The following is a 27889-nucleotide window of genomic DNA, read 5'->3' on the forward strand; positions in this document are numbered from 1 at the left end:
GATTCTATGATGAAGGGATTTGAAAACAAGGGTCATGATCATGCCTTACGAGCCTAATTGAATTTTTTGAAGATGTAACTAGACACATAGACGAGGGAAGGGCGGTAGATGTAGTTTATATAGATTTCAGCAAGGCGTTTGATAAGGTGCCCCATGCAAGGCTTATTGAGAAAATGAAGGGGCATGGGATACAAGGGGACATTTCCTTGTGGATTCAGAACTGGCTTGCCCACAGAAGGCAAAGAATGGTTGTAGATGGGTCTTTTTCAGAAGGCAAAGAATGGTTGTAGATGGGTCTTTTTCAACATGGAGGTCGGTCACCAGTGGAGTGCCCCAGGGATCTGTTCTAGGACCCTTGTTCTTTGTGATTTTTATAAATGACCTGGATGAGGAAGTGGAAGGATGGGTTGGCAAGTTTGCTGATGACACAAAGGTTGGTGGTGTTGTGGATAGTGTAGAGGGATGTCAGCAGTTGCAACGAGACATAGATAAGATGCAAAACTGGGCGGAGAAGTGGCAGATGGACTTCAACCCAGATAAGTGTGTGGTGGTTCATTTTGGCAGGTCGAATAGGATGAAAGAATATAATATTAAGGGTAAGACGCTTGGCAGTGTGGAAGATCAGAAGAATCTTGAGGTCCGGGTTCATAGGACGCTCAAAGCAGCATCGCAGGTAGAGGCTGTGGTTAAGAAGGTGTATGGAATACTGGCCTTCATCAATAGAGGAATTGAGTTTAGAAATCGGGAGATAATGCTGCAGCTGTATAGGACCCTGGTCAGATCCCACCTGGAGTACTGTGCCCAGTTCTGATCGCCTCATTACAGAAAGGATGTGGAAGCCATAGAAAGGGTGCAGAGGAGATTTACAAGAATGTTGCCTGGATGAGGTGGCATGCCTCATGAAGATAGGTTGAGAAAGCTAGGTCTTTTCTCCTTGGAGAAGCGAAGGATGAGGTGACCTGATAGAGGTGTATAAGATGTTGCGAGGTATTGATAGAGTGGATTTTCAGAGGCTTTTACCCAGGGCTGAAATGGTTGCCACATGAGGTCACAGGTTTAGGGTGCTGGGGAGTAGGTACAGAGGAAATGTTAGGGGTAAGTTTTCCACTCAGAGGGTGGTGGGTGCGTGGAATCGGCTGCCAGTAGTGGTGGTGGAGGCGGATTCGATAGGGTCTTTTAAGAGACTTTTGGATAAGTTCATGGAAGTTAGTAAGATAGAGGGTTATAGGTAAGCCTAGTAGGTAGGGACATGTTCGGCGCAACTTGCGGGCCGAAGGGCCTGTTTGTGCTGTAGCTTTTCTATGTTCTATGTTCTAAACATAGTATTATGTGGATTATTTTACAACTTCTAATTTTCAATAAGCCAGTGGTGAGATGCAGCAATTTGTGAAGAACAAAACCTAGTAGTTAGCAAGAAGCTTAGGTGGTGGTGAGGTGGTGTAAATGTCACTGAGGTAGGGATTGAGTGCACCAGCACAGTGAGGGTGCTGCAGAGGGAGGGCAGGATCAGCAACCTCTGCCTGTCAGCATTGGACTTCCGGATTAGGGTAAGCTGCACGCATTTGCAATTCTGCATCGCGGCCTCGGGAAAAGATTCACCTGGAAATGTTTAACCTTTGCCGGTCCCGGGCTGGGAAATATAAGAATCGGCTGTGAATGTTGCGGCAGGTTGCTGGCGTGTGGCTGCGGCCGGGGACATGGTTATGACTTTATAGCTCGGCAGCTGCTGGGGGAGTGAGGGCGGAAATGAGAACTTTACACAGCGTTTAATCACACCGCCTCCCCGACCACCAACACACGTGCCAGCCATTGTGCCGCCTGGATTTCAATTCACAGTGGGCAAAGAATACAAGAAATGGCAAACCAAATGCACAATCCCGCTCCCCCCCCCCCCCCCCCGCACCCCCAGCTGTTACCCCACCCCCCACAACTCCCAACGCCCCCCCCCCACCCACCCCCTACACCAGCTCCTACCCTCTACACTGCCCAGCTCTCCACCGCCTCACCCCACTCCCCCCTGCCACCCTCCCGCGCTCCTCCTCCCCCCTGCCCTCTCTGCCCCCCTCCCCCCATCTGCCCCACCACCCCGCCCCCCCACCCCGCTCCCCCGCCCCCCCACCCCGCTCCCCCGCCCCCCCCACCCCGCTCCCCCGCCCCCCCCACCCCCTCCCCCGCCCCCCCACCCCGCTCCCCCGCCCCCCCACCCCGCTCCCCCCACCCCGCCCCGCTCCCCCCACCCCGCCCCCCCCACCCCGCTCCCCCGCCCCCCCCACCCCGCTCCCCCGCCCCCCCACCCCGCTCCCCCGCCCCCCACCCCGCCCCCCCCACCCCGCTCCCCCGCCCCCCGCCCCCCCCCCCCCCCCCCCGCTCCCCCGCCCCCCCGCCCCGCTCCCCCGCCCCCCCGCCCCGCTCCCCCCGCCCCGCTCCCCCGCCCCCCCCCGCCCCGCTCCCCCGCCCCCCCCCGCCCCGCTCCCCCGCCCCCCCCCGCCCCGCTCCCCCGCCCCCCCGCCCCGCTCCCCCGCCCCCCCGCCCCGCTCCCCCGCCCCCCGCCCCGCTCCCCCGCCCCCCACCCCGCTCCCCCGCCCCCCACCCCGCTCCCCCGCCCCCGCTCCCCCGCCCCGCTCCCCCGCCCCGCTCCCCCGCCCCCCCCACCCCGCTCCCCCGCCCCCCCCCACCCCGCTCCCCCGCCCCCCCCCACCCCGCTCCCCCGCCCCCCCCCACCCCGCTCCCCCGCCCCCCCCCCACCCCGCCCCCCCCACCCCGCTCCCCCGCCCCCCCCCACCCCGCTCCCCCGCCCCCCCCCACCCCGCTCCCCCGCCCCCCCCCACCCCGCTCCCCCGCCCCCCCCCACCCCGCTCCCCCGCCCCCCCCCACCCCGCTCCCCCGCCCCCCCCCACCCCGCTCCCCCGCCCCCCCCCACCCCGCTCCCCCCACCCCGCTCCCCCCGCTACCCCACCCCGCTCCCCCACCCCGCTCCCCCCACCCCGCCCCCCCACCCCGCTCCCCCACCCCGCTCCCCCACCCCGCTCCCCCCACCCCGCTCCCCCCCCCCGCTACCCCGCCCCCGCTACCCCGCCCCCGCTACCCCGCCCCCCCGGCTCCCCTGCCCCACCCTGCTCCCCCACCCCGCTACCCCCGCCCCCCCACCCCGCTACCCCCGCCCCCCCACCCCGCTACCCCCGCCCCCCCACCCCGCTACCCCCGCCCCCCCACCCCGCTCCCCCACCCCGCACCCCCCTCCCCGCCTCCCCCCACCCTGTTGCCCAGCTCCCCCACCCTGTTGCCCAGCTCTCCTCCCCTCTGCCAACCCTGTGCTCTCCATGCCCCCCCTCTTCTCCCACCCTTCCCCCCCCTTACTATTCCTCCCAGTCTTATTTTGGAATGAGACAATGAACCACTATTTGCCTTCATCTGCAAATGTTTAATTTGTTTTCTAGATCAGACTAAACAGCCTTCAGTTCCACAAAATTGGTCTTCCTAAAAGGAGTGCAAGTGGCTACAAAACAACATTTAACACTGACCAGATTAATCTTTACGGCAAAATTCCTGATAATATGACTGCAGAGACAACAATTAACTTTCATCAAGCTTTGCCTAAAGTTGTAAGTTTAAAGTTTATTTATTAGTGTCACAAGTAGGCTTACATTAACACTGCAATGAAGTTACTGTCAAAACCCCCTAGTCGGCACACTCCAGCGCCTGTTCGGGTACACTGAGGGACATGGCCAATCAACCTAACCTGCACATCTTTGGAGGATGTGGGAGGAAACCAAAGCACCCGGAGGAAACCCACGCAGACACAGGGAGAATGTGCAAACTCCACACAAACAATGACCCGAGGCTGGAATGGAACCTGGGACCCTGGTGTTAACCACTGTGCCACCCTGCCACCATGTCTTTCGGAGGTAGGAAATGGGAGCACCCGGAGGAAACCCACGCAGACACGGAGAACGAGCAGATTCCGCACAGTGACCCAAACCAGGAATTGAACCCAGGTCCCTGGTGCTGTGAGGCAGTAGTGCTAACCACTGTGCCACGGTGCTGCCCAAAAGTGTTGCACAAAACCTAAAACATTGACAAGTTCCTGTTACGTAGTGAAACTTCTTACTGTGCCCACCCAGTCCAACACCAACATCTCCACTCAGATGTCGCCAAGCGATTTCAGGCTTTGTTAGAAACGAAAGGTATTTATTGATGAAGAGAAACTGAGTACAGGGGTGCGTGAGCAGTCTAACCAACTGCTCCAGTCTTTACACGCTTACTACATGGCTTCCAGATGTATTCTGCCCCAGAAAGGCCTTCATCCTCTGGGATGATCACTCACTCTGAGTTCCCTTTGGTCCCTCACGTCAGGTGACACTGTTCTACTGTATACCTGAGAGACAGATACCACAATCACTACATTCCTCCCCCTTTAATCTTTTTTAATATGATCTTCAAAATTGATTTACTCAAACCCATTTTCTAAATAAATGCTCAAGTTAGACATTTGATTTGATTTATTATTGTCACATGTATTAGTATACAGTGAAAAGTATTGTTTCTTGCGTGCCATACAGTCTGAGCATACCGTTCAGAGAGAAAACGAGAGAGTGCAGAATGTAGGTGTTACAGTCATGGCGAGGGTGTAAATACATGTAATGATTGTTCAATGCAGCGATTTTGAGGCTTGCATTTAACATAACCTCTTCTGGAAAGCTTAAACTGTGTACAGTTCCAAATATAATTTTGCATGGGATTCTTCCAATCAGGCTTTCTGCTTTCCAAGTTCTGTCCTAGACTGTGCGCTGACCAAAGACTACATACTTCACTCTGCAATCCTTCGTTGATCCTTTTCTCTGTCAAGCACTTTACAATGCAAATCACAATACAACAAGTCTTATGTTATGACAGCTCATTCACAAACTTGGTTTACTGAAGGAATGGTCATGGTACTCTATATCTAGTACTTAGGCCGTGTGATGAAGTTTTTTCTTCTCTCCGGCATTTTATTCAGTCTCTTTTCTATCGATCACGTTGTCATGTTTTTTCTTGTGCATTTCTATTAGTGTGACTATTTCAGCAATCTTGTTTTGGCATGTAATCTCAGATTCCTTCTCTGCCTGAATTGCTGCTTTGTCTTGTTCTCTCCAGCACAACTCTTCAACTGGGTGGCCTCATTTTCCAATTCCTTCCTTTCGTCTTCTGCTTGGACCTGAGCAGTTCCTTATTTAATTAATCTACTTTCTCCTCAACGTGTATTTTGCACTCCAACTCCACCAGTTTCAGTTTCAGCCATTTCCATCTCCATCTCCTGCAATTGTTTTTTTAAAAATAACTCTTCTTTATCTTGATATTCATCTGAAGTACCCTTAGATGAACTGACAATTTTAAGTGACTCCTCTTTGTTAAGAGAGTTCTCTGCAGAGAATGCAGTCTTCAGCCTGTTTTCAAATTTGTTCCAACTTAGCTCTATTGCCCAACTCTTGCCTTCCCAGTCTCTCACTCAATTGAGAGCTGATTTATTTGCATCCGATGATTAAACTGTTAGAGTCATAGAGGTTTACAGCATGGAAACAGACCCTTCGGCCCAACTTGTCTATGCCGCCCTTTTTTTTAAACCCCTAAGCTAGTCCCAATTGCTCACGTTTGGCCCATATCCCAGGCAATTGGGACTAGCTTGGGGTTTTTTTTTAAAAAGGCCTGTTTCCATGCTGTAAACCTCTATGACTCTAACAGTAGCAGTAACTATGTTCTTCTTGTTTTCTGATTCTCATTCTCAGTATGTGCAAATTTAACTCTTCAACCATTGCTCTGCTTTTTGCAATCCATTCAGTTTATCCATTTGGGTTTCTTCCAAGATGAATCCATCAATGCCTTCTAACATTTGATAATGATCTCTCCCTTCTCATGCTTTGCATGTTTTCAGAGAACCGACACATGCCTTTTGTTGTAGTTGCAACAACTTCTATTTCAATGTTCAACATTACTTCTCCTTCTTATATTTATTAGACAATTCCCCTGAATTGGTAAATTGTTCAAATAGTTGTGTTCTCTCTTTGGGTTTGTCCATTGCTACGTTCTCCTCAGCGCCCTCATAGTCTATTTCTGCCTCTCTGGAAAATGCCAGTTTCTCCAGCTCATTTCCCTCTTCTGCTGCTTACTTCTGTTTCCTTTCACAGTTTTTACTCCTTTATATTTTCCTTATTTACAGATTTCTCCTTCTGGCTTCATCCTGTGCTTGAGCAGAAATTCCCTCCAGCTAAATTATAAGAGCAAAACCAAATCAGTCTTCAACATAAATTATTTTCACCGACTCCATTACTCTTGTTGGCAACTGATGACTGTTCGCAATCCTACGATATTTGACCATGAGATGAGCTTACGTCCACATAGGTGCCATCACTAAGACGGCCTTTTACCAGCACCATAACGGTAACACTGGCACACCTCAGCTCAACTGCTCTTGGAACTCACATTCATGTCTTTGTTACCTCTAGACTTGACTATTCCAATGGATTCCTGACTACTTTCCTACCCTCCACCTGAAGACCATCCAAAACACTGCTGCATGTCTTTACTTGCTCCAAATCCGGTTCACCGATCACCTCTGCACTCGTTGGCCGTAACTAGTCTATGCACATCGATTTTAAAATTCTCATCCTTGTTTTCAAATCCAACTGTGGCCTCACCTTCCCCCTATATCTGTAACCTCTTCTCATCCAATAGTCTTTCTGAGATATCCATGCTCCTTCAATACTGTTGCACATCTCTGATTTTAATCCTTCCACTGTGGTAACTGTGTCTTCACCAGCCAAGGCCCTGAGTCTGGATAAAAGCAAATTACAGCGGATGCAGTATCTCCCACTTTCTATGCCTTTTAGCTTTGACAAAGGGTCATCTGGACTTGAAACGTCAGCTGTTTTCTCTCCTTACAGATGCTGCCAGACCTGCTGAGATTTTCCAGCATTGTTTTCTCTTTTGGTCCCTGAGCTCTGGAATTCCCTCTCTCTGCCTTTCAACCTCTTTCCTCTTTTTGGAAACAGCTTAGAACCTACCTCTGTGACCAAGCTTATAGTTGACCTAATATTTCCATATCCTGTTAGCCTCTCTGCGTGCTGTTGCTCAATTACATTTCATTTACACCCTCAAGCTGTCATCTTTGCCAGCATTTCCACCACTCCCACACTATTTAATTAACTGGGCTGCAATGACTCTTAGTCAGCCCGTCTTGACTCACTCTTCGGGGCAGGGTCACTGCTGTGTTACAACTGAGTGTTTAACTGTTTGGGTCAAACTTTGGCTTTGCTGAGGCAGCACTTTTATGGTCTTGTAGTTTTGTGTGGCTACCAGCTGAAACTGATGCTGAGCAGAGAGTCTTGGTCCTTGGCTAAAGTTGCCATGCGAAAACCAATAGTTTATGATCAAACTGTAATCATAAGTCAAACAGTTTTTAAAAAGGGAATGAGGCTAAGCCCTGCTATCTGCTTAAAATTCTAATGTTGCTGGTCCGTTCTTAAAAATAAAATTATGCTGGCACATGTAGCAACTGGAGCTGCCTACAGCTTAAGTTTCCAACTGATTACTTAACCAATTTTTCATTGAAAAAGAAAATTAAATCTGAAGCAATAATATAATTGTTGACAATACCACTTCTAAATCAGACTAATTAAACATAGTAGATTTACTCTGGACATATGGAATAATTATGGAAATGAAAATATGATAACCAGAAACTAGATAGTACAGATTATGAAGGTTAATTAACAACCAGGCACTTGTTTGTTAATAGATCAATAATGTGTGGTGACAGTAGTATTAAGGTTTGAGTATGATTCTGGCAGAGGTATAAGGTTGGAAAACATATTTCAGATCCATATTTATGTTATATATTTTCATGTCTGTTCATTCATTTTTGTTGCTGGTGCGCCAAGTGAGACACAAGTCTGTAAATCTTCACATTCTTACAAGATAACAGCAATGGGGAGTTAACCAGTTCCTTTAAATGTTAAAAAGAAACTATATGACTTAGACTGTTAGATAAACTAAAATCTAATAAGATGCTATTTAGTGTCAAGAGCTGTGCTGGAACAGGACTTCAAGCTCAAAGGGTCAAATGGCCTACTCCTGCTTCTAGTTTCTATGTTTGTAAATGCAACAAACATTGTAAAAAAAAGTACTAAAACTCTTGTGTTCCCCTTTAGGAACTCCATGCTCATCTTAATGCCTCGATCAGCAACAGTACGATGGAGAAGCTGATGCTGCAGAAACCACATCTCAACATTCAGCATAACATGACCGTAATCAGAAAAGGCCAAAAAAGGACATTAGAAGAGTGTGTATCCATGACGTTGAGCTTGAGATCATAAATGTTAACAGCTTAATCTAATTTCCTTTCAGAAAATAAGTCATATTTGATAACCTAATGAGGTGGTTGTTATACCTGTAAATGCAGTCAGAAAAATGTTACAATACAAATTTTTAAGGTTTTGCAGGTAAAACTATGCCTTAAGTGTCATTTTGCTTTACTAACATTTTTCATAGATCATAGAATCCTACAGTGCAGAAGGAGGCCATTCGGCCCATCAAGTCTGCACCAACCACAGTTTCCCCCCCCTGACACTAAGGGACAATTAGCGTGGCCAATCCACCTAGCCTGCACATCTTTGGACTGGAGGAAACCCACGCAGACACGGGGAGAATGTGCAAACTCCACACAGACACTGACCCAAACCGGGAATCGAACCCGGGTCTCTGGCGCTGTGAGGCAGCAGTGCTAACCACTGTGCCACCATTTTCCTGAATAGAATTTGCTATATTTGGTGGTGGGGCAACATTAGTCTACAACACTGTCCCAACAGATCCCCGAGGTCTTCTTACCTATATTTCTTAGTACCATATTACACAATGCAGTGATCTAAAACAGCAGAGGAAACTCCTTTTATGTTGCATGGCACTATTCTTGTACCTAAACTGATTTATAACCAACTTCGTGGAGATGCAAGAGACCAACCAGGTTGACATTCCTTTATTTCACTATAAGGAAATATCTTACTTCTCTCGCATACTTCTCTTCAGTAACTTGGATATGATTGGGAATTCACTATAAAGAAATTTGTATTTTCATGTGTGTCAAATGATTTAGTAATGCATTGCCTTGAGCATCTTTACAAATTACTTTTACATTGGCATAGTGCTACCCCGTACTCAATTTTGATTAGATAACATGTAAAGTGTCTGAATTAGTACATACAATTACATTTCCATGGGAGGCGATGACCGAGTGGTATTATCCAGAAACTCGGCTATTTTTCTGGGGGACCCAGTTCGAATCCCGCCACGGCAGATAGTGGAATTTGAATTCAATAAAAAATATCTGGAATTAAGAATCTACTGATGACCACAAAACCATTGTCGACTATCGGAAAAACCCATCTGGTTCACTAATGTCCTTTAGGGAAGGAAATCTGCCGTCCTTTCCCCATCTGGCCTACGTGTGACTCCAGAGCCACAGCAATGTGGTTGACTCACAACTGCCCTCCCAAGGGCAACTAGGGATGGGCAATAAATGCTGGCCCAGCCAGCGATGCATATGTCCCACGAATGAAATTCTGTTCAATGTACTTAGATATTTCCTTCAAAAATACAGAGTGCATGAAGTTTAATAATTGCCAAAGAAAATGACAAACAAAATCAAGTTTAAGTTTAAGTATGCACATATCTGCAACCTTAGTACTGATGTGAAGCTCTCAAACTTGTTAACAGTAGTGGTTGGAGTCCCACGTGACAACAAATTTTAATTCTGCTATACAAATTCATTGTTGCTATGGAGTAGAAACTGACGCAAACCCCTAAGGGTAATGTACCCCATGGGCAAAATCAAAATTGCTGCAAATATCAAGTTTGCTCATTTTATCTTTCAGTTACATTGCATTTTTTTGCTTTCACAGATGCTTTGAGATGTTTAAAGTAATTCATCAACTAACTGACCGCGTTGAACACATTTTCATGGTAAATAACATTTTAAATTTCTCAGTACAAACTGAATTCCAAATTAGATTTATATTAGTCCTCCTAGTTCTTGATACCAAACATGATTTTATTTTTTTGAGTCACTGAGATAGTGATTCCCAGGGAGTGGTGATGAGGAGCCCAATGACGGTGCAGTAATTCTAGCCACCCAATCATGTGACCAGAAGGCCTAGCCAATTTTGAAGTCAATCGCATGTTGATGGATTGCCCACATGCAGAAATCACTGACAAACATTCCATCATTTTGAACTTCCACTATTTCAAAGGTGAAAGCACCTTTTAGAGAAATATAAAGGCACCCTCACAAGTTTTTAAGTTTTATTTTATTTATTAGGTTTATACTAACATGGCAATGAAGGTACTGTGAAAATCCCCTAAAAGTGTTGCCTGCTGACTGCAAGCAAGTATAGCGCAATTTATAACATTTCTGTGCACCTCAAATGTAAGTTCTGTCATTTAATTTTTCAATAGCAGCAGTTTGTTCTGTGACCCTCAAAAGAAAACACTGCTGTTTTTCCACATGATGGCAGAACATCAAGAACAAAGGCTCCACACTGCCTACTATGTTGCACTGGAGGTACTGGTGGAGCAGATCCCAATTGCAGCCCTAGAATGATGTTATTGAGGTGATGAATGCAAACAGCAGTAACCCAAGAATGTATGTTTGTAATGTGATGTGTACATTTTCCATTCAGGTGGCAAAAGAGGTCATCAAAGAATTTGCAGCTGATGGGGTGAAATATCTTGAGCTGCGGAGCACACCACGAGAGGAGAGCTCCACAGGTAGTATTACGCGATTATATGAACACAGCAAAATTAGCTGAGATCAATTATTAGAATCTGTACTATATTTTAGTGGGGAAAAGCCCTTTGGTGATGCTATTAACATGACACACATATATTGCTGACACAGGAAAATGGGACTTAGGAACAGAAGTAGGCCATTCAGCCCCTCCAGCTTGCTCTACTTTTTAATAAGATTATGACTGAACTGGTCTCCTGTCTGCCCCCCCTTAACCCTTAACTCCCTTATCTATCAAAGCAACACACCACAATTAAACATTTAAAATGAAGCCACTGCACATATGCTAGCACCAAAAAGAAACAAGACCACAAAAAAAAGGCTCAATGAGCCTTATCCACCATTCAATACAATCATGACTGATCTTGGGCTTCTACTCCATTTTCCCAGCCACTCCTCATATCCATTAAATCAGAGACCAAAAATGTGTCCATCCCAACCTTAAATGTATAAAACAAATGTATAAAAATGGTTACGACAAAAGATTGTTACGGAGTTAGTATGACAGATTTTTAACTTGCTGTGTTAAACTGCATTTGGGGATGGGTAACCTGCCCTTGAAATCACTCAATTATTACTTCCATTGAAATTAAAATTTTGTAATTTGTATAAGGAGTGGTTGATTCACAACACCTTAGTAGTAAGCTGAATATCTACCCCCATAATATCAGCTCTTGTATTATTATCTGCTCATAGATAATGGATTTATCTGAATACATAAATATACATAGTGCTTCAATCCCAAGCAAATTTTAATGAGAGGAGACAGGCTGATTGTCCGTAAATACAAATATTAAAATTGAAGTTTAAAAGTATTCCACACTGTCCCATGCATTTCACATTTAGGCTTTTAAAAAACTGACTTTAAACTGAGTATGAAGCCAAGGGGTGACACTATCACATTTTGGTCTTACAACTCTTCCTCACTTACAATTTCCCGTTTGAACTGCAACAAATAATTTGCTCAACCATTTTGCCTTGATCCAAAGAGAAATGGTTAAATTGAACATAAAACCAATTTATTTATGGATATATATCTATTGTAAGGAACAAACATATGACACTGATGTTATAATAGTAACAGAAATTCTACTATTTGTCAACCATTCTTGCAGTAATTCAGTTGACTATATAAATTTCTTTTAATGTTACCCACTTATGACTCCATTTTAATTTTCTTTGGTAAAGATGTGTAATGTTATGGAAGACAAGCTTGTGGACTGTTTGAATAACTTGATCTTTTAATCTTGACAGTGAATGCCAGAAAGTAAAATAAGATGCAGGATAAACTTGAATTTCCTGTACAAATTGTTCTTGATTCATAGCCAGTCTCTCCTTTTGTTTCCATATTTTAGTTCTTAGGATAATGCGCTAGATTGGGTTGACAGGAAGGGACCGTAAAATTGGGTGCCATGCCAGTCACATTCCTAGTAAGAAGTCTCACAACACCTGTCACATTCCTGTCAGCTACCTGCCCACTCCTGCCCTAATTTTACCAGCAGCACGAGAAACAGTGGGAGGCCTGCCAGCTGGTCGGCCAAATGAGGCTCTTAAGTGGTCAATTAATGCCAAGAAAGGGGATTTTACCTGTGGCAGGAGAGGCTCATGCTAAGTGTGGAAGTTTCACTGGTTGGACTGGTGGCCGGTCAGAGGGGGCTCCTTTACCAGCTCCTTGTGACCATCGAAGGCCTCCACCCCGCTAGTCTTTGCATTCCTATATTCCCCCTCCTACACTACACACTGCTGCCCCATTCTCCCCTGCCCCTCCCCCCCCACCTCACCAGCGCCTGCCAACCTTAAATGTTAAATGGTTTCAAGGTGAACCAGTTAAGCAGATGTGGGCTACATCCTAACTTTTACCCTCCTAAAAATCCAGACCAATATTTCTGAAAACTGGTTCTTCTTTTGCTCTGACAAAATGGCTAATATTGATAGTACAATTAAGAAAATTTTAAAGGTCATCAAATATTAGGGAATAAAAATATTTGCCTGGAAATTAGATTAAAGCATTCTCAGCTGCCATTTTGCCTCTATCCTGAACAGAGTTGTTGGGTTCAGTGTAATAATGCACCCCAGAGGATGTTTCACTGGTTCTCTGATATTGGTACCATATATATGCCACTGTTGGGCAATGCACTACTGAAAGATGACTGTGGAGAATGCTGCAACATTTTAAAGCTTAAAGCAAAATACTGCAGAAGCTGTTATCTGGAACAAAAACAGAAAATGCTGGAGAAACTCTGCAGGTCTGACAGCATCTGCAGTGAGAGAATAGAACCAGTGTTTCAAGTCTGGATGATCCTTCTTTGGAACTAAAGAGAAGGAAAATCGGACAAGATTTATACTATGAGGATGAGGAGGCGGGGGTGTAATTGGACAAAGGGAATGTAAATGGTGATGATAAAGGCTGACAAAGGTGCAAAAAGTGTCCATTAAGTGATAGGAATGTATGAATGGCAGAACAAAGGTACAGATTGTTAGGGGACTGCCTGACGAATGTGGCAGTGGGCCCAGGGTGGAGGTTGGAGACAAGATGGAGAGCAAGATGTTAAAGTTAAGTTAAAATTTATTTATTAGTCACAAGTAAGGCTTACATTAACATGGCAATGAAGTTACTGTGAAATTCCCCTAGTCGCCACACTCTGGCGCCTGTTCGGGTCAATGAACATAACCAGCACATCTTTCAGACTATTAAAGCTTATCTGAGGGAAGACAAGCAGTGGGAAACCAAACTTTGTTTATTGGTCTATTATTAGGTAGCACATGTGAAAAGAGTTAAAATTTAGAATGCTGACCCCAGTAAAATAAAGAAACAGTACATAAATGTACTCAAGAAGATTAAATCTAAATTGTTAGTTGAGTGCCCTTGCACATTCCACCTGTCTCTGAAACATTTTTTGTTTATTTATTCGTGTCACACGTAGGCTTACATTAACACTGCAATGAAGCACTGTGAAATCCCCCTAGTCACCACAAAGTTCCTTTGCAATATATTTTCTTAGGTACAAGATTATGAGGGGCATGGACAGAGTGGATAAGGAGCAGCAGTCCCCCTTAGTTGAAGGGTCAGTATTGAGGGAACATTGGTTCAAGGTGAGGGGCAGGAGGTTTAGTGGGGGGATGTGAGGAAAAATCTTTTTACCCAGAGGGTGGTGACACTCTGGAATGTGCTGTCTGGAAAGGTGTTAGAGATGGGTTGCCTCACATCCTTTAAAAAGTATCTGGATGAGCACTTGGCACATCATAACATTCAGGGCTATGAGCCAGGTGCTGACAAATGAGATTAGGTGGGAGTTCAGGTGTTTCTAATGCGTAGGTGCGGACTCGATGGGCCGAAAGGCCTCTTTTGCACTGTATGATTCCAGCCCCTTTTCGGGTACACTGAGGGGCAATTTAGCATGGCCAGTGCACCTAACCAGCACGCCTTTCGGACTGTGGGAGGAAACCGGAGCACCTGGAGAAAACCCGCGCAAACACAGGGAGAACGTGTGGACTCCCCACAGACAGTGACCCGAGCCGGGAATTGAACCTGGGTCTCTGGCGCTGAGAGGCAGCAATGCTAACCACTGTGCCACCATGCCGTCTTTAAATAATCATAGGTGATGCTGCCTGTTATTAAACTCGTTAATAATTAAATAACGATCTAGAGACATTGAGAAAAACAAAATAAGGCTATCTTATTTACGAAAGTGCAAAACAGAATGCTTAAAGAGTGAGTCAGCCTTACCCATGCCAAAAGGGCCACAGTTTTAGGTATACCATTGTTCGGAACTGCAAATCAAGTCATGCTTGATCGAGATGTGATCATTCAATGATAAGTATGCCAAAAAAAATATTTTTATCAAAATCTTGTCAAAAAAGGCATTGCGACAGAATGTGAATTTGGCTTCATCCGAGGAAGGCTGAACACAAAAATGGTAACCTGAGTTAGTTTGCCAAACTGAGTTTACTTGCTTGCAAATACAAAATTTAAGCAAAGTATTGGTTTACTGTTGTTGATTAATTTCACAAAAGCAGGTTGAATAGTTAACAATCTTCGTGGTTTATTGCTTGATACAGGAATGACTAAGAAGTCCTATGTCGAGGCGATACTTGAAGCCATAAAACAATGTAAACAAGAGGGTGTGGACATCGATGTAAAGTATGTGAACTTTTAAACTCTCATCTGTTGCCCGCTGTTGTTTCGTTCATGGGTATTTTGAGATAGCAGTGTGGTATGTATTGTGATGTATTGTAATTCATAATGGTTAACTGCTAAAATTGAATTGTGTTGAATTAACTTTATCCCACTTCCAGAGTCATATTAGAGTGATGGCCTTAAAGGTACAAATAGGTGCATGCTTAGGTTAAATAGAGGCATATTTATTGTGAGAAGTATCTTTATTATAGAATGGTTAAAAAATTAAAATTTATTTATTAGTCACAAGTAAGGCTTACATTAACGCTGCAATGAAGTTAATGTGAAATTCCCCTAGTCGCCACACTCTGGCACCTGTTCGGGTCAATGCACCGAACCAGCATGTCTTTCAGGATTAGTCGTCAACCTGGGGAAGCTACAACACAGGTCTACTTGCATGGAAAAACAGCATTAGCAGCAAGTGATGGACAGGGCTAAGCAATTAATTTTGTTCTGAGTTATCATTTCTATAAGCTTTCCCACCAGCGAGGTTAAACTGACTGGTCTCTAGTTGCTGGGCTTATCTTTTGTGAAGAAGGATGTAACATTTGCAATTCCCAAGTCCTCTGGCACCAACCCTGAATCTAAGGATGATTGGAAAATTGTGGTCTGTGCCTCCACAATGTCCACTCTCACTTCTTTCAGTATCTTTGGATGCATCTCATCTAGGCTGGGTGCCTTCTCAACTTTAAGTATGGACAGCATATCCAATTCTATCTCTTATAAATGTTAAGCCCTTAAACTGTCTGAACCTGCCTCTTTTCAACGTGACTTTGGAGCATCTTGTTTCTTGGTGAAAACAAATTCATTAAGTACCTCAGCCTGCCTCCTTGTGGAGGTCCTTTTTGGTCCTTAATCATCCCCATTTCTCCTCTTACCAACCTTTTTCATTTTTATATGCCTATCGAAGATGTTTGGATTTTCTTTTATGTTAGCTGTCAGTCTAGTCTCATATTTTACTTCTATTATTTGCTTTCTCAATCCCCCTCTGGTCTTTCTATATTCAGCCTAGTTCTCAATTATCTGTCATAAGCACACTTTTTTTGCTTCATTTCTATTTCTTTTGATGGGAATTACTTGCAAAATTACTCTATATTACTTTACTTCGATCTTTCTAAATATTAGTTTTAAAAGCAAAAGATAGATAGTAAGATGATATAGACGATTCATATAAGAGGTAGGAGCAGGAGAAGATCACTTGGTCCTTGAACCTGCTCACCATTCAATAAGATTATGGCTGACCTGTTTGTAACCTCAACTCTACCTTCCCATCCACCCCAATAACCTTTCACCCCTGGCTTATCAAGATTCTATCTATCTGTTTCCGCCACTTTTTGAAAAACAAAAGCCTCACGATTCTCAAAGAAAAAAATTCTCCTCAACTCTTTAACGGTAAAACAGTGACCCCCTAGTTCTAGAATCTCCTGCAAGAGGAAACATCCTCTCCACATCCACCCTGTGAAAACCCCTCAGAATCTTACAGCACCATGCACGCACGCACACACTCAGTAATCAAACACTCTTCTACCATCTCCTCCTACACACACACACAGTGGTATGTTCCACTTCCAATACCCCTACATCCCTCCGCCTGCTCATTTGGTTTAGTTGCAGGTGTCTGTGAAGTAGAGACACCAGCCTAGGATACAGCAGACAGGCAAGAGAAAAATGTAAGAAAGCTTGAAGCCGCCACACACCTTCCTGGCTCCGCCACATGACCTCCCATTTACATTCACACTCAAGTGACTGAGTTACACTTGCCTGCAACAAATCAGCACATAACCTGGGCCCATACAGCACTAACTGTGGCGGCACGGTGGCACAGTGGTTCACACTGCTGCCTCACAGCGCCAGGAACCCGGGTTCAATTCCGACCTCAGGTCACTGTTTGTGTGGAGTTTGCACATTCTCTCCGTGCCTGCATGGGTTTCCTCCGGGTGCTCCGGTTTCCTCCCAAAGATGTACGAGTTAGGTTGATTGGCAATGCTAAATTGACCCTAGTGTCAGGGGATGAGCAGGGTAAATGTGTGGGCTTAAGGTGATAGGGCCTGGGCAGGATTGTGGTCGGTGCAGACCTGATGGGCCGAATGGCCTCCTTCTGCGCTGTAGGGATTCTATGATTCAAGTGTATCCTAAGGTTAAAGGGTGTTTTTAGGCTCATGGTCCACCCCGTTGCTGTTTGGCTGCACTAATTTAGTGGGTACAGTGCTGTCCCTCCAGAGTCTGTTCACCAGAGTTGTGATTGCTGGCTCGGAGGAGGGGAACAAAGCGAACCGAAATGCTGTTTCACAACCCACAGTTTGAAAACTACTGCCCTAAGCTCTGAAATTTTCTCCCTACACCTCTTCATTTTACTTTCACTTTCCTCCTCTGAGAGGCCCCTTAAAGCTTACCTCTTCAACCAAGCTTTTGTTCATCTGACCTAATATCACATTGAGTAGTTCAGTGGGTGAATTGATCATAATCTTACAAAATTCCATAAATTTTGGAAAGGTTCCAACAGATTGGGAAACTGCAAATGTAACACCTCTAGTCAAGGAGGGAAACAGAAAGCAGAAAACTATAGGCCAATTAGTGTCACATCTGTCATTGGGGAAAATGCCAGAATCCATTATTAAAGAGATAATTACAGAACTTTTATAAATCAATCAGGCAGGATTAACATGGTTTTGTGAAAGGGAAATCATGTTTAACAAAATTATTATAGTTCTTTGAGGATATAAGTGTGGATAAAGGGGAACCGGTAGATGTGTATTTGGATTTTCGTAAGGCATTCAGTAAGTTGCCAGTTTTGAGGATGATATATTAGCATGGATAAAGGATTGGCTAACTAACAGGAAATGGTGAGTTTAGTTAAACTGATCATTTTCAGGTAGGCAAACTGTAATGAGTGGAGTGCCACAGAGATCAGTGCTGAGGCCTTACTCATTTACAATCTATGTCAATGATTTGGATGATGGGATCAACTGTATTGTAGACAAGTTTGCAAAGATAGGATAGCAAGTTGTGAGGATGCAAAGGGATATAGATATGTTAAGCAAGTGGGCAAAAATTTGGCAGATGGAATATAATCTGGGAAAATTTGAGGTTGCCCACTTTGACTTGAAGAATAGAACAGTAGAATTTTATTTAAATGCAGAATTCTGCAGTACAGAGGGACCAGAGTGGCATTGTACATGAATCACAAAAAGATAACATGCAGGAAGGCAAATGAAATGCCTTTACTGCAAGGGGGATGGAGTATAAAAGTAGGGAAGTCTGCTACAACTGTACATGGCACTGGAGAGTCCTCACCAACAAATGTACTGTGTACATTTTTGGTCTTCTTTCTAAAGGAATGATACATATGCTTTGGAAGAGAAGTTTCACTTGACTGATTCCTAGGATGATGAGGAAAGGTCAAGATGGTTGGGCTTAAACTCAGTAGAGTTTAGAAGAACAAGAGGTCACCTTATTGAAACATAGGATTCTAAAGGGGCTTGACAGAATAGATGCTGGGAGGATGCTTCTCCCATGAGGAAAGCTAGAACAAGAGAGCATAGCTTAAAAATAAGGGGCCTCCCATTTAAGATGGGCGATAAGGAAGAATTTCTTCTCTCAAAGGATCATTAATCTTTAGAATTTGCTTCTCAAGAGAGCTGGAGGCTGATTCACTGATTATGTTCAAGGCTGAGTTACAGGGATTTTTGATCTACAATGAAGTGAAGGGGGATGGACAGAAAGTGGAGTTAAGGCCACTCTTGGGCCAGCCACGATCTTGGTGAATAGCAGACCAGGCTTCCTGTGCCATATACTCCTGCTCCTTTTCCATATGATCATAATGCTCCTGTGAAGCACCTTATGTTGTTTCGCTACAGCAAAGGCACAATATAAATATAAGTTGTTGTAAATTAATGTTCTTAAAATGTGAGAAAAACATCAATCTAGCAATATTCATTTTTATTTCCCTAGATTTCTGTTATCCATAGATAGAAGAGGTGGGCCTATTGTTGCAATGGAAACTGTAAAACTTGCAGAAGAATTCTTTGCATCCGCTGATGGACTGGTAGTTGGTGTGGATCTAAGTGGGGATCCTGCAGTGAGTAATTTATTTCTCGTGAGCTGTGTCAACCCCAAATCAGAAATGCAGGGTGCAATATCTTTACTCAATAATTTTCTTGGTGTCTTCTAACATTCACTTATCTAATCACTTACATAGACTTATACACAGGTGTCATAATTTGACTGCAACATTTGTATATTTTGCATAGATTTTAGTTATTCAAACTTTATATGCTCAGTAAATGATGGAGTAACTTTTGTAAAGGCTATTTTAAGCTTGGGTGAACATTCTGTAACTCTACATTTGTTACGATGCGTTTGAGTCCACAAATTGTGAAGAAGCATGAAGTTTCCTCCCACAGTCCAAAGATGTGAGTGTTAGGTTGATAGGCTATGCTAAATTGCCCCTTAGTGTCAGGGGGTGAGCAGGGTAAATAAGTGGGGTTATGGGGCTAGGGCCTGGGTGGGATTGTGATTGATGCAGACTCAATGGACCAAATGGCCTCTTTCTGTACTGTAGGGATTCTATGATTAGCAATCAATATTTAGAGAGGTATAACGTCAGATCAGTGGATGCATATGGATAAATGACCTTGCCTCCAATAAACTGCTGAAAACTGCAAACGTAAGTGACTCAAAGACTGTTTATCTTACAGTGATGCATTGGCTTCACTGGCACAGTGGAGGATTATCAACAGTTTTTGGTTTCATTTTTCAGGTAGAACATGGCAAGAATTTTATTGCCCCACTTCATGCAGCTCGAAATATAGGACTTAAGCTTGCTGTGCATATGGCTGAGGTAAAGAGTTTGTAAATTTGGAGCAGTACTGACTTTGGATGTATTCTAAAATTGAATATGCACGATTATTGTTGAAACTATAATCTATGATTTTATTTATGCATATCATAGTTGAATTAATATTATAAGTGTGATCAAATAGATCTGAAACATTTTAAATACAGATTAAAAATTTGGCTCATCATAAATGCACTTAAAAATGTTACATCACAAAGTATTAACAAACTATTTTTAATCATCTTTTGTTAAGATTCCCAATCAAAATGAAGAATTGGAATTGTTTCTTGGTCTTCCCCCGGACAGGATTGGCCATGGCACATTCCTTCACCCTGAAGTTGGAGGTTCAGAATATCTGGTTGACATCATTAGCAAAAATCAAATACCCATCGGTAATGAGATGTATATTCTTCTTTTGAGACATGCAAAGGATGTACAGATTGCATATTGATATCTTTAATATTTCTTATTAAAGGAAATAATATGCATTTTTTTTCGGGAAACCTGGGGTATGAAACACTGTAACCTCTCCAGTGCAGAATGCTCGGTACCATGTCATTTCCGGATTTTGAAATTTTCTGGATTATGGAACGACTAAGAAAACCTCACCCACGTGACTGGAAAATATCATAAATTCATAATATTTGCCTGAAGCATAAAACAGTGATAAAACATTATTAAGCAGTAATAGATGTTATTTTACTCATGAAAATATTGTGCCCCACAATAAGAAGTTAAATGTTCACGAGTCCACACCTTCTTGATTTATTGTATTGTCCAAACAGTTGAGTGCTGAGTCCACAAATTACTTGTGTGTGCTCAAAATATTTCTGGTTACACTGCATGGCCGCTATTTTACCGGTTCGCCCTGCCCACGACGGGTGGAGCGAGCAGGTAAAGTCGCGTCCAATTTCTCAGCTCTCGCGATCTTAATGGCGCTAGATTTCCAGTGTGGACAGCCTCTCATCCATTTCGGTGAGAGGCTGAATATATTATTTGAATTTATTTAAAGCAGCATTTACATCTGTTTAGCAAGCCTGGCACTCAATCATCCAGGGTCACTTGCCATTGCTGCCTCGCTGGGAGAGGTTCTCTCTGGCAAGGAAAACACCTGCTCTCCATGATTAGGGAACAGTCATGTTGCCCTTGCTGGTAGGACCGGAGGGCATTGAGGCCCGCCGGGAAGATCAAGGGCAAGGGGAGGGGTGCCTGGCACCTTGGCACTGCCCGGGGGTGAGGCCTGGAGGGGTCAGGGCCAGGGTGGGGCGGCCCGATCGGGGGGGGGGAGGCCTGCTGCGCACTCTGCAACTGCAATCACTGGGGGGGAGGGGAGCCTGCTGCCACTCTGCCTGCGGCGGGGGCGCGATCCATCCGGGTGGCGAGGGGTGGTGGGCAGAGGCTATATTTTCGGGCAGTGTGTGGTTCGCGATCCGCCCCTGCGATTGTGGGGGAGGGGTGCTGAGTTGAGGCTGGCTGCAGCAGCAGAGGCCTGATAGATCTCACTTTGTCAGGCCTCTGCTGTAGGAATTGCACATGTATACGCACAGAGATCTGCACATGTGCAATAGCTCCCTCTGCAGCTTGATCAAGCTGGCTGGCAAGTGTGGCCCCGCCCACTGCCTGTAGTAGCGCAAAACAATCTAGCCCATTTTTTTCAAGCACTACGTGCGTAAGATGGGAAGTAAAAACACATCTAAAAAACAGACCTGCAACTCTCCCATTTTCACATTAACTGGACACTGTATTTTTCTCATAAAATTCCGCCCAATATTTCTGGTGGTACTGAATGTTAAGAAACATTCACGCCACACAAGTGTCAGGCAATGTCCACCTCCAAACAAAAAAAATCTTTAACCATCTCCCTTTGGCATTCACCAGCATTACCATCTTTGAATCCCCCACCATCAACCTCCTGAGGGATACCAGTGAGAAAATATTAAATTAGATCAACCATATTAATACTATGGCTCCAAGAGCAGGTGAAAGACTGGGAATTAATTGGCAAAAAACTCACCTTTTGTCCACCATCAACACTGCACAAGTCAGTATATAACAGAATATTTCCCACTTGCCTAGATGAGTGCTGCTCCAACAACACTCAAGAAGCTATACACTATCCAGGACAAAGTGGCACACTTGATCGGCATCACATCCACCAACTTAAACATTCATTCTCCAACTCGCCAAAGCTACTTCGGCAGGACTTTTCAAACTCTTGACCTCTACCACCTAGAACAATAAGGGCAACGGGTGCATGGGAACACTGCCACCTGCAAGGTCCCCTCCGAGTGACACACTATTCTGACTTGGAAATGTTTCATCGTTCCTTCACTGTCACTGGGTCAAAATTCTGGAACTCCCTCCCTTACCCACAACACAAGGAGGGCAGCAGTTCAAGAGGCAGCTCCCTCCACCTTCCCATGGGCAATTAGCGATGGGAAATAAATTCTGGACTTGCCAGAAATGCCCAAGTACCATGAATAAATAAAAGAAGAATGCAAGGATCTAATCTGGGATTGTTTTCATTTCGAAGGCAAATGGGGCCTTGGTTAAATGGATCATTTGAATGACAGGCCCTCCCTCAATACTGCACTGAACTGCCTGAAAGACAGAAAATGAAACGGGAGAAAATGTCTAATTCACTTTGTAACTTGTCTAATGAGTGAAATCCTTGTCTTAAAAAAAATATGTTTGCACAATTAGAATAAAAGGAAAAAAAATTGTGGATGGTTCTGACCAATTTAAATCATCTATTTTCCAGAGCTTTGTTTGACATCAAATGTCAAAGGTCAAACCGTTTCTTCGTATGACCAACACCATTTCAAATACTGGTACGATCGTGGACACTCTTCTGTGATTTGTGTAAGTCTCCATTATTATTTTCTGCTACTAAAGTAGAGTAAGTACTGAGATACTTACTGAAATATAAAATTAACATAGACATTCAACTTTTGTAAAAGACTTTAATGGGTTTGCACACTATCAATGGAATGAAGTTCTTTCTCTGACTCCACTGACCTACATAGCTCACAACACAAGACTACTAATAATTTTGGACTAATAGATCATGCGTGAGTAGTTGCTGCCCCCTGTCTTTCAACTCTCTCCATCCTGTGGGCTGATCAAATTCAGAAATTTGTCTATAAATATCATTAGATAATTACTTTAAATCTGCATCCTCTTATTTCTGACAGTTATTCCGCTGGAAACATTTTCTCCCATTTACTGATTTTGGTTGTCCCAGTTAAATCTCCCCCTAACCTTTTCAGTTCTAAAGAGAACAACACCGGCCTCTCTAGACTTGCCACATAGCTAAGTATTTCATCCCTGATACCCTTCTAAACCTCACCAGCATTCTCTCCAAGGCCTTGACATTCTTCCAAGTGTATGTGCCTGGAAGTGACTACAATATTCCAGCTGGAGCCCAACAGTATTTTAGAAAGGCTTGGCATAACTTCTGTAGGGTTGCCAACTCTGGTCAATCTGTTTCCTGGAAATGTCATCATCCTCGCCAACTGCCCCACACTTGACATTGGTCACATGAGGTGAAACTTCTCCCAGTAATTGGTTATTAACAGTGACCTCTGCATTCCAGAAACTGCTCAATTCAACATCTGGCTTGCCAGTTACAGCATAAATGAACCAGGACTATGCTGCATCCTAGTTGCATTTCTGCCTGATTTTGCATGTCTGCCTAGAGCAAAGGGGAGAAAAATGTGCTCTTATAATTTTTCAAAACCTCAGAACATTCTAATTAAGTATATTTGAAGTATAGCCATTATTTGTAATATAAGAAAATTTGTGATAATAATAAACATGGTGATGATACTGTGCCTTTTAAAAATATCTGTATATCATGTTTCTTGTAAGGGGTATGTTTAGAATTCAGATCTGTTTAGCAGAGTGCCAATTTGTCTAGCAAAACCTTTAACTTGTTAAATAGGAGCTCAGGATAAGTACTCATTTTAGAACTGAAGTGACTGTTTTAAGCAGAGCTAATGCATTTGGGTTTACGTGGGTCTTCCCTCGGGGTTTCAGTGTACCATTTTGATTAGGTTGATTGACACAGACAGAGTCACGTGCTTAATGGGAGGAGCTAGGCTTGCAAGGAAAAAATATTGTTTCAATTTTATTTTTAAAGTACAATCAGTTGCTGTTTGTACTGCCAGAAGAATAGGTGTCCCTCTGTCTCTCCCCCTCAAGAGGTGTTCTGAAAGCTCTAGGACTGTTAACCTGAGATAAGCAAGCATGCCTGTGTTTTGCTAACTAATTTTCAAGAGAGGTTTAAATCTATAAGAAGAATATTGACGAATTGGAACTCAATACATTAGCAGTTAAGAATTGTATCTTGACATGTTTAAGTATTGTTCAATTTTTAAATGTTAAGCTAATTCATTTGTTATGGTTAAACTGTGTTGTTAAATAAAATTTGTTTTGATAAAAGCTTCTTAGTGTGTCAGCAGAATAGTGCCTGGAGTGAAACATCATATCCTCACATTAATGCCAAAATAGCAAATTGTTGGGGCCTAGTCTGACTTCAAAATATACCTTGGGGTTTTTGATCTGGTATTCTAACAATATTGACCAGCACAATGTGAGCACGTGCTTACTCAACTGATAATACAAAAATATTTTGGCTGGGAATCTTTTGTATGGAAGTATTATATTTTGGTGATGTGATGGTGAATAACTATACTGTTTTGGGTTTATAATGATTAGTATATCTGCTGATGTAACTCTGATAGGCTGAATAAAATGCTTTTCATTTTGAGAAGTTTTGCTTTAATGAGTGTTCCAAACAATCATATCAGCCATGCCAACAGCGCAGGTTCAATTCCCATACCGACAGGTTATTCACGAAGACCTGCCTTCTCAACTTTGCCCCTCACCTGAGATTTGGTGATCCTCAGGTTAAATCATCACCAGTCAACTCTCTCCCTCAAAGGGGAGAGCAGCCTATGGTCATCTGGGACTATGGCGAACTATAGGGGGAGTAGAAATATTAAATGGACAAGATAGAATCATAGAATCCCTACAATGCAGAAGGAGGCCATTTGGTCCATTGAGCATGCACCGACAACAATCCCACCCAGGCCCTATCCCTGTAACCCCATGTATTTACCCTGCTAATCCCCCTGACACTAAGGAGCAATGTTGAATGGTCAATCAACCTAATCCACACATCTTTGGACTGTGGGAGGAAACTGGAGCACTCGGAGGAAAGTCACACAGACACAGGGAGAACGTGCAAACTCCGCACAGTGACTCAAGCTGGGAATCGAAGCCGGGTCCCTGGCGCTCTGAGACAGCAGTGCTAACTACTGTGCTGACCAGATGTGCCTGTTAATGATTTAATATCAGCGTTGAAACAAATACTTACTGTAAGCATCCCCTTAATTGCTGCTTATAAATCTGGCCTCCATCTCTATTAAATATCTATTTTCAACTCGTCTGCAGTAGCCATTATATCAGTCCAGTTTATTGTGTTGTTATAGATTATATCAGAAAGCAAATGAGAACAAATGCATATATACTAATCTAATAACTAACAAAATTAGGCATTTAAATTGATAAAATGTATCAAACCAGAAAGATGTGTATTTTTGTTCAGATACAAAACTAATTGTTGCTGATCTTTTCCTTCTCCAGACTGATGGGAAAGGTGTTTTTGCTAGCAACTTGTCCCAGGAATATCAGATAGCAGAGACAACATTTAACCTTTCTAAAGCTCATATATGGGAGCTCTCTTATCAGAGTATTAACCACATCTTTGCTCCAGAGAGTGTAAAATCTGACTTGAAGAGGCGGTGGAACGACCTGAAACCAGGACTATTTAATGAAGATTAACAACGATCATGTGACATGGACAGTGATCTTGGTCCCATTTTCCTTTAACTGATGATTACTCTTGGAACCTGTTTCCTGGTTTCTAATGTAACAAATCTGCAATTCTAAGTAATACCAAAGTGATTCTCCCAAATGAGCTGTTGTCTTATTTGTCTTCCATATTACTAATATTCAATAGATGCTTCAAAATCAGAAAAAAATATATAGAATGCGTTTCTGCTCATCATCTAAAGGAGCAGGTTTACAATGTCTAACAATGGAAAAAAAAGTCTATTTTGCATAATACTTTTGTCTTATTGCTACGTTCCTTTTGGAAACAACAAAATGCAGCTATGAACAAAGAAAAGTACAACACAGGAACAGCACCTTCCACCCTCAAGCCCGTGCCAATCATGATGCCCTAACTAAACTAAAAAAAACCTTCTCCGTCTGTATCCCTCTATTCCCTCCCTATTCATGTAGTCAAGTAGATGCCTCTTAAATGTTGCTAATTTGCCTGCTTCCACCACCTGCTCTGACAGCGCATTCCAGGCACCCACCACTCTCTGCGTGAAAAACTTCCCCCACACGTCTCCCTTAAACTTTCCCCCTCTCACTGTGAACCTGTGCCCCCTTGTAATTTACACTTCCACCCTGGGGAAAAAGCCGCTGACTATCCACCCTGTCTATGCCTCCCATAATTTTGTAGACCGCTATCAGGTCTTCCCTCAACCTCTGTCTTTCTAGTGAAAACAATCCTAGTTTATTCAACCTCTCCTCAGAACCCACGCCCTCGAGACCAGTCAACATCCTGGTGTACCTTCTTTGCCCTCTCTCCAAAGCTTCCACATTCTTCTGGTAGTGTGGTGACCAGAACTGCACGCAATACTCCAAATATATTCTGATTATTTTCAAAACAACACTTAGTCTCTCGTGCTCTTCACCATCCTCCGCAATGGAGAAAGCAATTTCATGCTTTTTAGCCTGAGGGCATGGATGGATTCCATCTGCTCCTGAGGGTGCACACATATTACTTAGTGAAAAACCAGAATGCTGTCTTTACAGGAGCTTTATTGACTGAGGCACATTACCTATGGAGCTGCGTTCCATCCCAATGCTTCACAACCAGACAAAACTAAATTATCTGTACATGAAATATACTGCATTTTTATAGTCTGAAAATTTCCTTGAAAAATAAGACCTATTTTGCTGATCAAGCTGAGAGTCAGGAAGGTAATCTACTTCAAACTTGCAACTGACCTATTTTCGATCAAGGAAATAGCAATCTCTTTTAACCAGTGACTTTCCCCTTTGGTAGTACATTCACTGAACTTAGCAATCAAAATGTTCACAGATTAAGGAAATAAAAAGGTGCTTTCATCCCAAAACAATTAAATGAATATGTAATCGTTAAGAAAACACACCAAAGCCTCTACTTTCTCAGAAGACTAAGGAAACTCAGTATATCAGCTACGACTCTCATCAACTTTTACAGATGCACCATAAAAAGCATTCTTTCTGGTTGTATTTTGGACAGAGCTCCTGCTCTGTCCAAAACCGCAAGAAATTACAAAAGATCGTGAATGTTGCCCAATCCATCACGCAAACCAGCCTCCGATCCATTGACTCTGTCTACATTTCCCGCTGCCTCGGCAAAGCAGCCAGCATAATTAAGGACCCACCCACCCTGGACATTCTTCCACCTTCTTCCGGCGGGAAAAGGATACAAAAGTATCAACGTACCAACCGACTCAAGAACAGCTTCTTCCCTGCTGCCATCAGATTTTTGAATGGACCTACCTTGCATTAAGTTGATCTTTCTCTACACCCTAGCTATGACTGTAACACTACATTCTGCACTCTCTCATTTCCTTCGCTATGAACAGTATGTTTTGTCTGTATAGCACGCAAGAAACAATACTTTTCACTGTATGCTAATACATGTGACAATAAATTAAATCAAAATCAAATATGTATTTTGAGAATAATGCTTATATTGTGAATAAAAAACCGTGAGCATGTTCTTCCATTGTTTTCATATGTACTTTTACTATAAAAAATGCACCAAAGGTATACCAACAAGGCAATCAATGGTGATTTTCATACTAGTGAATCTGACTTGTCAGTAGTGACAGAAATGGCCTAATTACACATCAGCACACCCAGGTTTAAATTATTGTTCTAAACCAAGAATTTGGGGTTCTTGAGGGGGTTTCTTTACATCTGCTTAGACAAT

The 27889-nt window shown here is 43.5% G+C and overlaps 2 protein-coding genes across 5 annotated transcripts in view; one reads left to right on the forward strand and one right to left on the reverse strand.

The window, feature by feature from the left end:
* The window catches only part of chd1l (chromodomain helicase DNA binding protein 1-like), a 120698-nt gene that overhangs the window by 68315 nt on the left and 24494 nt on the right, over positions 1-27889 (reverse strand). The gene's annotated exons all lie outside the window — the stretch shown is intronic.
* mapda (N6-Methyl-AMP deaminase) lies at positions 1470-27680 on the forward strand. Of its 4 annotated transcripts, none has more exons than XM_078232869.1 (11): positions 1470-1547; positions 3438-3602; positions 8184-8314; positions 9930-9990; positions 10707-10794; positions 14873-14954; positions 18942-19068; positions 19750-19830; positions 20081-20219; positions 22589-22689; positions 25477-27677. In XM_078232869.1, exons 2-11 carry the CDS (start codon positions 3555-3557, stop codon positions 25672-25674), a joined length of 1056 nt encoding a protein of 351 aa, XP_078088995.1. In that variant the 5' UTR covers positions 1470-1547; positions 3438-3554; the 3' UTR covers positions 25675-27677. The 4 variants fall into 4 exon arrangements, with proteins under 4 accessions (XP_078088995.1, XP_078088996.1, XP_078088993.1 ...); XM_078232870.1 differs by having other exon boundaries at positions 1540-1835; positions 25477-27680; XM_078232867.1 differs by lacking the exon at positions 1470-1547 and adding an exon at positions 1595-1668 and having other exon boundaries at positions 25477-27671.

This window comes from Mustelus asterias, chromosome 17, assembly GCF_964213995.1.
Source record: "Mustelus asterias chromosome 17, sMusAst1.hap1.1, whole genome shotgun sequence".
NCBI classification, from domain to species: Eukaryota; Metazoa; Chordata; class Chondrichthyes; order Carcharhiniformes; family Triakidae; genus Mustelus; species Mustelus asterias.

Coding starts and splice junctions, on each gene's coding strand:
- mapda (XM_078232867.1), top strand. Junction 19,831..20,080: donor TTGCTGTGCATATGGCTGAG/GTAAAGAGTTTG, acceptor TCTTTTGTTAAG/ATTCCCAATCAAAATGAAGA. Junction 20,220..22,588: donor CAAAAATCAAATACCCATCG/GTAATGAGATGT, acceptor TCTATTTTCCAG/AGCTTTGTTTGACATCAAAT.